This window comes from Lissotriton vulgaris, chromosome 6, assembly GCF_964263255.1.
Source record: "Lissotriton vulgaris chromosome 6, aLisVul1.2, whole genome shotgun sequence".
NCBI lineage: Eukaryota > Metazoa > Chordata > Amphibia > Caudata > Salamandridae > Lissotriton > Lissotriton vulgaris.
Window position 1 is genome coordinate 1,123,818,853 of NC_141694.1, and position 11,406 is coordinate 1,123,830,258.

General features: G+C 43.7%; 1 protein-coding gene across 4 annotated transcripts in view; it reads right to left on the reverse strand.

Annotated features, from left to right (window-relative positions):
- Positions 1 to 10,214, reverse strand: part of MERTK (MER proto-oncogene, tyrosine kinase) — a 366,926-nt gene extending 356,712 nt beyond the window's left edge. For 3 of the 4 annotated variants that reach the window (XM_086927213.1, XM_086927211.1, XM_086927210.1), the window contains exon 1: positions 9,803 to 10,201. In XM_086927213.1, coding sequence (XP_086783339.1) covers positions 9,803 to 9,884 — 82 coding nt within the window. In that variant the 5' untranslated portion in view covers positions 9,885 to 10,201. Of the gene's footprint in view, positions 1 to 9,802 lie in introns of all 4 variants that reach the window. The other variant, XM_086927212.1, reaches the window with a different exon arrangement.
- Between the last annotated feature and the right edge of the window lie 1,192 nt (positions 10,215 to 11,406).

Consider the following 11,406-nt stretch of genomic DNA (forward strand, 5'->3'; position numbering starts at 1 on the left):
TCATTAATAAACATATGATTTCAATTTAAATCTTTTTCTTTATAAGATTTTTTAGTACCGCTGTACTCACACGTTTTGAGAAATAAACCAATTTTGCCAATTTGTTTGAGGTACCTCCCTTCCTGATCGAGCAGGACTACTGTGGTACCAATCTTACACAAAGAAAACAAGTGTACTACTCCACCCTTCCCCACCCCACTCTCTGCACCAAATTATGCAAGTTATGCTTTAATGAAATAACGATAACATATTATATAACCGTATTATGTCTTTCAGAACATGTTAAATGACAAAATTGATGGCATCACTCATAGCATCTAAGTCAGACCCTGCATCCAATCGCATCAGACTTGGACTCAGTGACTTGACTAATGTTATAAAACACAGACATTTGCAGTAAAACAAAGGTTAAAGTGACACTATAAGTGGGTGTTGCAAGGAGACACAAGGTTACTGTAAAAACACATAAATCACTGAATTATGCAAGTTATGGTTTAATGAAATAACTAATAAATATATAACCGTATTATGTCTTTCAGGTCATGTTAAATGACATAACTGATGACATCACTCATATCATCTAAGTCATAGCCTTCTGTCAGACCCTGCATCCAATCAGCATCAGACTTGGACTCAGTGCCTGGGTTCTGAAAGGTCCTGCACCCAACTCTCCACAAGTCTGAAACTTTCACAGCAGACTATCTACAGCCATATGTACAATATGTTTCAAATATGGTGTATCCTATGACCAAGGTCTATACCCACCACTCCACAAGCAGTCAGCCCCCACTATGCACAGACTTTGGACATACACAGTGGAGATTGTCTGCAAGACCTGGTGTTGCATCACCTGCAACCAAAATGCAAGAGAGGTTGGGCAGTGGACTTGCCAGACCAGGTGCCCAACTATCTGCATGTGAGCAAACCACTCTGTGCATAGCCTTCGGTCTTGCGATTCATGGGGTTGGCCGCAGGCACTCACATTTGGCCAGGTCTTGTGCCCACCCTATCAAGAACAAAACACTACAAGCTCACCCTTCAGCCAGTCACAGTTCTCCGCAAGTGACCTCCCTCCACTTCACCCATACTTTGGGTAAATACAAATAAAAGAGACAAAGACATCCATCAAAAGTGTTTCTCCTTTGAAATATCCAATTTCTTTTGCCTTGTTCGAAAGCTTATAACAGTCCAAACAGCGATTTAAGTTGTTGTATTGTTCCTTGTTCACAAAGCCTAAAGCACACTGTCAGAAACACTATTTATGTATGGCTACATAATGGGTAACTGTGTAATATGGTCCAATATTGACATTGCAGGGTTCTGGTGACATCATAAACATTAAGGTTGAATGCTGAGAGGTTAGTAAATGCCAGCAAAAACCCTGACATAGCAGTATTGGACCATACTGCACATTACCCATTTTGTATTTTTATATTACTGGTTTAATTAGTGGCAGTTAGGGTGAAAAGTGTATTTTCTTTGATGTGCAGTTAAAAAAGGGCCCTGGCCCTAGCTCCATAATCCTAGTAGCTCCCACAATGAAAAATCTTCTCTGTATAGTGTTTTGAGGTAGGTAATTATGATGATGGAACCTGTATTTCACAGGGAACCCTGAAATGTTTTCCATATTTCACAGTTTTCTAAGAAATAAGAGCTTTTATAATACTATATTTTGTGCAAGAAATACACCCAAACATGCCTCGACTTCAGGAGACCCGACTGTACCCTCACAAATTATCCTCACCTCCACTACTGTCCCTACTACGCCTGCCCAAACCATCTCCATACCAAACGCCAGAGATTATCCCTCGCACATTGACCTCCCTCTAGACACTGCTCACTCACCCCCCCGACCCACCGCCGCTTGCCCTAACTTTTAATCACACTGCCATTCCCCTGGATACGGACTTCCTCCTTACCATTGCTCTCTCCCCTCCCCTGGACCCAAGACCCACAACACCTCCTCCTGACCTCTTGACCAGAAGCAACAACGACCTGACTACTCACGTCCAATCTATCCCCACTACTAACCCCAATGATGCCACACAATCCCACAACCTAATTCCCTCTCCTTCCACAGGCCCTAGTCATACACTGCTCCAGACGAAGACAGCATGCCCTTTCAGCACACTTACCCAGCTAATGACCCGAATGGAGCAGAAAAGAGACTCCCTAGCGGCAGATATCCTAAAACCTACAACAAAGCCTTCCCAACCGGATTAAGCCTCCTTGTTTACACACAGCGGGTAGCTACACACCTTCCCCCCTTTCAGCCTCTTCCATGGCCCCACTTGGCACCCCATGGCCCACCAATCCTATGAGGAATCAGGCATATCATCCCAGCCGAGCTCTCCGACTAATTTCAGAACGAGAAGCTGATGATATCAACAACTCAACGCTAATAATTATCCAGAACTCGGCCCCATTTGCAATCCCAGTCTTAGTGAGCAGTAATAGAGTCTCTAGACATGTCCTTTCACCCAGACCCCCTCAATACACTTCTATACATACAGCACACACCACCACTGAGGCGCCCCGGCCTCTATCGTGCATGCTTCTCAACTGTAGATTAGCAGTACTATACTCCAAAGATATTGCTGAAGTTATACTCGCGAAAGAAATAGACATCACATACCTCACAGTCCTGGCTCAATGACCACTCTACTCCCACCCTAGACCTTCTCACCCCCCCCCCCCCACCCCAGGCTACAACATCATCAGACACGATAGACTGATCAAAACAGGTGGTGGCCTAGCTATCATCCATAAAGAAGGAATACATTCGGGCCGGACCCTACTACGGAGGAGCAGGGAGGCCGACTTAACCCACAAAGGCAAAAGAAAAACAAGAATCGGACAGAAACCAGAATAAGCAATCTATCAGATTGGCCTTGTAGATAAGAATATAAACTGTTCGTGATTCCAAATTGACGAAGGGATCCTGAGCCTTTGAAATTGACCCGATAATTTATTCCGGTGGCTCCTCCGTGTAGAAATCAATTTATGTAATTACCTCATTTAAGGTACCATATACTCCTAAACAACAGATGCATAAAAGTCTTCCAGTTGCATTGAAGCCTTCTAAATTTAAACGGAAGCTTCAAATAATTCACATTGTCAGTCAAAATGTCCTGATGAAGGTGTGAATATTTTAACACGAACACCGAAACGCCGCGTCGACTCTTTCTTTTGACTTTTTAGCACATTCTTTCACTATGTGGAAAATTGATTTTACCGTATTTTAATTATTTAGATTGTAACCCTTCAGGGAGGTATTATAATAAACTGTATTTTTTGATACACACTTTTTTATATCTTTGGTGGATTTGTTTATTGTAAAATAAGTTCTTTGTTAGATATGATAAGTGTTCTATTTCATTGTGCCATAATAATACACAAACTACTACTGCCCTAAGACCTGTCTGTCCCCACACAGCTGGACTTTAACTAATGTCTAGAACTCCATTTATTAAAAGTAACCTACAGGGACTCCTTTTTTTGGCATTACTCTCCCCCTCCCTGTGACAAACCAGGGGAACCTTCCAAAAATTTGCTTTCAATGAAGGAAAACATCAAGAACTCTGCAAAAAGTGCGCTTTACTCTCTAAAACACCTCAAGAAAATTAAGCATTTCATTCCCCAAGATGATATCAAGACAAATGTACAATCCCTAGTCCTTTCTAAGCAGGACTATGGAAACGCCATCCTAACAGGGTCACCAAAAGCTCACCTAGCCCCACTAAGGTCAGTCCTTAACATGGCAGCCCAACTCATAACTGGTGTAAAAAGATTTGAACACATCTCACCAATGCTCAACACACTCAACTGGCTTCCCATGGAAGGTGGATGTGTTTTTAAACTGGTCTGCATCACTCACAAGGCCCTTCACAGCCAATCCCCAAACTACCTAAACAGCAAACTAGTAAAAGCAGGAAAATCCAGAACTCTGAGATGCACCAACTCACTTCTTCTCATCCCTACGAAACTGAAAAAGAAAATGACCCAGTGCTGGCCCTTTTCTGGCAACGTACCCAGGATGTGGAACACACTCCCGATCAACCTCAGATGCAACCCCTCCTTCTCTTGCTCCAAAAAGGACCTGAAACTCTTTCTTCTCAACCAATACTTTACTGACCAAGGCAACCGTCCTAGGCATCAATAACCTAGTGGACTCCCCACTCACTTTGAACTTCAAGAATGGTGGTTTTCTGACTGTGCCAGCCACCTGCTTCCTTCTCCCCTCACTGGATACATAAGTATTTTGTCTTTGCTTTTATCTTTATGCATCCTCATGCCCTGCGATGTTATGCAATGTTTTCTTTTCCTTTGTGTATGTAAAGCGCTCTGATACCCACGGGTCTAGGTAGTGCTATATTAAACTTTATAAATAAATGCACATATATAAACAAATAAATATATTTCTCCCATGTATTATGTCTCAGACAGTCACATTAGATACAAGAACTAGAACAGGCACAGGAGTGACGCATTTTGGCAGTCACGCTGCCTTTCTCGACCTGAAATGCGCCATATTGGTGCTCATTTTGACGCTTCCATAACATTAAAAATGATTATCCCACGTGCTTCTGTTTACCCAATCACTGAAATCAATAGTGCACCCTCTATTTCTAATGTTATGGAAGCTTTAAAATGAGCACCAATATTGTGCATTTCAGGTCAAGAACAGCAGTGTGACTGCCGAAACGCGTCCCTCCTGTGCCTGTTCTGGTTATTGCGTCGGATGTGACTGTCATAATAAACAGGAGAAACCCCATGATGATGAGTGCCGGCTCCTTTATCATATAAAGGTGTTGGAGATATTTTGCTACATTTTTAGAGCTAGCACTACTTTTTGTGCACCACCAGCGATCTGGCAGCATGTCAGTATACCACAATTTGTTTGGTGAGATAGATAGGTATATATCTACCTACAGAACCCTTCTAAATGCATTTAAGAGTTATCTTGAACTTTGAGAAATAAAAAAGATCAGTCACTTCTTAGACTGATGCACCTTAGGACCAAACTGAGGTATGTGTGGCGATTCTGTTTTGTGCTTATTTTCAACACAATATTGAAGTATTATAAATAAAAAACAAACGTTGTTCAACTTTCTGAATTGGCAGCTACTTCGGTTACTCATTTCTCATGGGTTAAAATAGAAGTCACATAACTTTTATATATTGCGGAGGAAGAGCATTCAAGTTTTCCAGGTCCAAACGTGAAAAGGTCATCCAGTCCAGGTGTTTGCTTTGCATTCCCAAACTTATTGTTGCGATTTCAAAATGAAACAAACAGGACTGCGAATCCCAGAATGCACAGCGAAAATTCGGGACTATCTTAACTACTGAAATACGCACCTGAGGAACCTGGGTGCTCCTATGGTTGCCACCTTTTTACCAGCAAAGCCAACATTTTCAAGTCATAGCTGGTAAAATAATCGTGAAAATCAAAAATGCCTAGAGTTTTTCTACTTTTAGATATACAGTTACAACAGCAAATACATGAAGAAATCACTTCAATAGTGCCGGAGACTGTATAAGAGATTTTTAAATCAAAGATAAGCAAAATTGCCAGGTTAGAAAAGAATTCAGAGAGTTTTCTGAACATCTATTTCAAAGAACCAACCAACGTGTGCCACTTACAGAATCGGGAAGAACTGATAATATTGTATAGAGAGAACCCAAGCACTGTAGAGGATTATCCTCACAAGAATTCCAAAGCAGCTTGCTCCTACAAAGAAAGCTCCTTTTTGAATCCAGCCGAATACCGTACAGCGTGTAATAATAACCCCCATCAAGGCTCTTAGGCTCCCATGTTTTGGTGATAGGAGCTGGGAATCTCCCTTTTCTAGGTGATTTAGATCACTAGGATTTAAGGAATGAACCTCAAATGAAGGTGCATTGACCAATAACCTCTCAACTTCTACCACCTGAGAGGTTCGTTGAATTACGATGAGTGAAACTCAGCCCTTGGAGCCCACAGCTACAGCTGATCCTTGCCAGGCATGGCCAGTAACTCTGAATCCAGGGCTTTAAGTGGGCCGGGTCCTGCCGGTGCAGGGCACCAGCAGTAAAAAGCCGGTGCTGAGGTGGGTCCCTGTCAGCTTTCCATTTTTGTCCTCGCCCTAAGGGTGGACACATGTTTTGCCCTCTGCAGCAGAGCCACCCCACTGTCTTTGAGGTAACTTCAAAGAAACTCGTTGTAGATCTTTCATAGTCGCATTATTTCAGAACTGAAGCATTTTCAATATTATATACAACAAAGCCATATTTGATGCTTATTAATCTTATGCAACTAACAACCGTGACAAAGCCAACAGTCCTGACTTGTTGTACATAAAGCCACGCCCCTTAGAGAAGAACACAACATCGATTTTTTTCATCCCACTTAAGGTCCCGACTGAATACACCGGAATCTGGAGACGTGGCCTGACATAGCACCATCTGGTAACATTGCAGTGGGCACTGTTCTAGTTTCCGGTTTTTCTTTGCATTCTGGGACTTGTAGTCTAGTCCTGATTCCATAATACAATCAACAAGAATACTAATGTAAGAATGGAAAGAAACATCCTGGACTGGGAGACAAAACTGGGAGACAAAACTTGTGGAATCAGGAACCTTAAAAGCTCTGATGTAATACTAGCACTGATTTTACTTTCCACCACTCTACATGCTGGCAGTTTTGAATCCGTGCTTTGAGAGTGTTAAAACTACTCACTACATATCCCAGAATGCAACGAGCTGTTGAATACATAGCCAGGATTGGCTGTCAACGTTACACACGACAAAGGGCCCCTTGGCAGCTAGGTCACTTGTGAACACTTCTCGGCACTTAGTCAAGGTGGCATTTGATTTCTCACTCAGTCCAAGACAAGGGCGTTCCCAAGGCCGGCTCCGTGGCCTTGTTCCCAGGCACACTTCCTTATCACCACAGGGCAGGCAAACCTCAAGTTCAAAGTCTTGTCCACAAGTGTGGAAGGCAATTTCCTCTGCACTCACTCCCGTCGTCACAGAGGCATGCTGATTAGCGAGTTTTCTTCTGTGCGTTCAATCCCCAAGCGTTCATTGGTAATGAAAATAAAAATATTTATCAGCTGCTGTGGAACTGTTCATTTTTTTATGAAGAGGCAGGACTGGCCGCATAAATCCATCCTCCGGTTTCCCGGTGTCCGTTTGCTGAGACAGTATCTATCACATACCTGCCAACTTGAAGAGCAATCTCACCGTGTGAGTTGGCAGGTAGAGTATCATTAGGGGCACCTGCAGCTATCCTTAATATGAAGCCAATAAAACTTTGCATGACGGGAGTGGTAGTTCTGTGTTCTCTACAAGAGGGAGTCTACAAGTTCCAGCCGACAGATCGCAGTCGACTGAAAGTCGTCAAATGAATAAGACATTCACTGAGTGGGGAAATGCAAAATACGGTTATTATCCAGGCAATGTCACTATATGCGAATATTTGACGTTCAAAGTTAAATAAACAGTTCTGAAGTTTTTCCACTTACACATAAGTAGCCCATCTCCTCCACTGTGTTGTTTGAATTCTTGCCCTTATTCCACTTAATTTAAAACGGAATGAACAGAACAAGAATTGGAATGGAAAGAATAAAATGGACCAAATTAGCCACTTGCTCCTGAAAACAGGAAATAAAAGCCAAGTGGACATGACTTGAAAATGGTCTTCAGGCCTGGGTACTTTTCTCTACTGAGGGGCTCCCAAGTTTCTCAGATCCAGGCGTAAGTATCTCCTCCAGTCCAGGTTTATTATTGAGTTTCTGTGACTGGTTGTGCTGACTTTCTATTGGTTAAGCATGGTTACAGATCCCAGAGTGCAAAAAAAACAAGCACTGGCAAAGTCAATAGGGTTTTTCCTTGGAAACGGTGCCATAGTTTTGATTTTGTTTTCTTTTGCCAGCTTATGCAATACAAATCAAAAGCTTAAAAGTAAATAAGGTTAAAAGCTGCTGTCAAACGGTGGCCGGCATATGCTTGAGAAGAAAAATATATATTCCCGGCGCGGCAGGTTTCTGGACCAGGGTCAGCGGACTCGATAATTCTCTCGCCTTGGTGCCCACTCTGATCAGCGATCACACTCGGCAACTCTGGGCATTAGCTTGCCTCATCTTCACTAACGGCCCCACCAGACCGCCGGGGATGCCTGGTCTCACCCTGGAGATACCCATTAAGGGACCATCTCTCAGGGAAGCCAGGAAGGGTTTCGCAGCGGTCGAAGCGCCTTGGGACCCTACGGGTAAGTAGTGCGCTATATAAATGCCTATACATACATACATACATACATACATACATAAATGGGCGCCTGTGAACATGAGGTGAGGCTACTAACGAGGTTTGGCTGACCCTTTGCTCCATTCTGTATTCTATGGAGGGTGGACATATTGTAAATAACCCCGAAATAGCCCAACGGGTGAAGAGGACTGTCCAAATTCCTGTATATGTATATTTTTCTTTTTTTATAATGGATCTCCTTGAAAACAGCCAAAGCTATATCTAGCCGGACTTAAAAGCAAGTCTAGGTGACGTACTTCTGCATGATGGTCTTTGATACCTGAGACCCCTCTCTGCTTAGCCTTAATAGGATTTGATTATATCGCTGCCCAATTACGTGTTGTTGACTATGGAGAATAGGCTGAAAGGATTAAAATGAGTTAATCTTGAAAAGGGGTGGAGCGCGAGACATTGTCAAGAGACCAAAACAATACAAACCAGATTCTCAAGACCTGAACAAACTAACCGAGTAAACATCTCATATACATTTGGCTATAAGTCAATTTGGGAGGAGTCTGAGGGGTGCATAAATAATGTCCAGGTGGGAGTCAGAAATACTTAAAGGATGGCCGAGTTTACAAAAAACGAGAAACTGTGCACTCAACTGCGTGGCCATTTTATGAGGTAACATTCTAAAGAGTAATAAAGACATCACGATGTGGTCCTTTAGCGGAGTCAACCTAACCCCCACCCCTGGTCACGTTACAATGTGTTCAGGCTGTTCCCCTCAATCTGCGTAATCACGGCAGGTACGCACAGAACTTACAATAAATGCACCTTTGCATCTAAAGTACACAGTGTCACTTTTCTTTTAGGATAATTTAGTAGGAACAAGCTCCGAGTGCAACTTGGCGACACGAAGCCTCACTCCCAGAGATCTCAGAATATTAGAGGTGTAGTTACTTAAGGTAGTTCGCCGAATTCCGCTTTAGCTGCAGAGATCTTTTTGCTACTTCCATGCCACAAATTCAACATGTGATAGGTTTGCATACATTTAGCAATCTTTTCCCTGTTCATGTAATGCACGAGGAGCAATCAGACTGGGTTAAACTTGAATTATGCGGCATATCAATTTACTCCAATATGTCCAGTGCGGAATGAAGCTGCAATACGCCCTGCCAGGAAATCCTATTGGGTCAGTGGACACAAGCAGTAACTATGTCGTGCCAGTATTTGATAATAGTAATTGACACGTTTTACAGATGCAAATAATAGCCGTACAGACGACTTTGCCCAATAACTCAGATCAGCTAGGCTTATGCCACACAGTTGTGGTTACAGTGGCAAAAAAGTCTCAATAAAAAAAGAGGAGAATCTATCGCCCCCCTAGAAGCACGTGATTACAAGTTTATCGGGAATGCAGCCAGCTACCCACTCAGTGAAAGTACCATATGCTCCAGTGACAGAAGCAAACACAACTGTCTTCCCCTGCGGGCAGTCCTGTAAACACAGGGCAAGAGGCCATTCACATACACATTCCTAAGTCTGGGAACCATTAGGGAGGGTTGAGCCTTACCTCGAGAGCACAGCAGGAGGAGTACGGGGGCACAGGCTAGCCAGCTCCGGCGCCAGCAGCAGGCGGCCCCTCTGTGGCGCATCTCTCCTCCTCCTCCTGCCGGGGCATCCAGGGTCTCGGCAGAGAAGGGGGCTTCGGTGGCTGCCAGAGGGGCAGCAAGCAGCGGCACTCCGGCCGGTGCCAAGGATTCGAACTTTCAAGACGTGGGGACAGATGCCAGACTGCCCCCCCCCCCTGCTCCCGGTTTCTTCTCTCCTCCGAACTCTACTTAGCGGCAGTGATTGACAGGTGCCCCTTCCTTCTGTTAGTTTCCTGTGCGAGGAGTTTTGCTGCGGCTGTGCGATGCCTCCTCCTTGCCACACTGCCCTGTGCCCGCGACGTGCGACCTGCCTCAGCAACAGCTCGCGCTGCTGGAGAAAGTTTCGTGAAAACATTTGTTTGGAAGGGGCGGGGCTACTGTGGTGGCCGGTCGCACAGGCTGGGAATAGGCGGGTGGCACCGGCAGAGAGGGGGAAGGGTTGAGAGTCGTACACCGCCCTCCACCTTCCAAAGCCCGTTAAACTCTTCGTGCGTAGTTTATTTTATTTATTTATTCACTGTATTGAATGCAATTTTATATAGCGCATTACCCGAAGGTGTCAGAGCGCTTTACATAAGAACCAGTTGCTATACATAATGATTTGGGATTACATGCTTTACATAAAAGATACAAGCAGAAAAAAATTGCGAATGTACAAATTATAAAGTCACACAGGGAAGAGATATAAACAGAAATAAATTGCAAATGTACAAGTAGTAAAGTCACTCAAGGAAGGGATACGAATGTGGATAAACTGCAGGAGTCACATAGGAATGGTAGAGAGTACAAAGGTCTACTGCATATACTAGTTTACTACAGCGCGTAAATTGTACACTGGTGTTGTGAATTCAGCGCCAACTCTTGCATGGGCTGACCAGAGGGAAAATATTTGAAGCGGTCCACTGGTACAACCACGATGCACGTAAACAAATACAATAGTATTGCAATTGCGGTGGCAGTAGTAAACTGCTGTTCACAATTATACTGTGGCGGTGCAGTGTTATGTATTTTTGCTCTCGCCTGAAGCAGAGTTTGGAACATGTTGGAACTTTCTTTCTCCACAGCTGAGGCCCGCGGCTAGTAGATGTTTAGGAGGAAGGGGAGGGGGCACGGTGGCTTCAATATGATGAGATTTTTAAGAACATAATGTAGTTTGGTGTTCTTTGCCTTTGGTGCTTGTACATTTTTTTAAATTTGGCTCCCTTTGATGCTTGTTTAATATTTAATACGTTTGTGCAAACTATGATGGAATTTAAATTCAATTTTACATGGGGTTTGGTAAAAACTGAATAGAATCTAAGTTAGGTGGGGTTCAAAGGAGAAAACGGGCACACTGGATGTGCCCCCTCCTCATGGACAGTCAGGCAGTGCTTGCTGCAGGGCATCTACAACAAGAGACCCCAGAACAGCAGCAGCAAAACAGGCAGTCGGGTCAGAGGGTAAACCATTGTAGAAGAGTGAGCTGGGTCCATTCGAGGTCAGTGGTCTGCAATGCTTAATTTGTAAACTAATAAGTGCCAGGGCT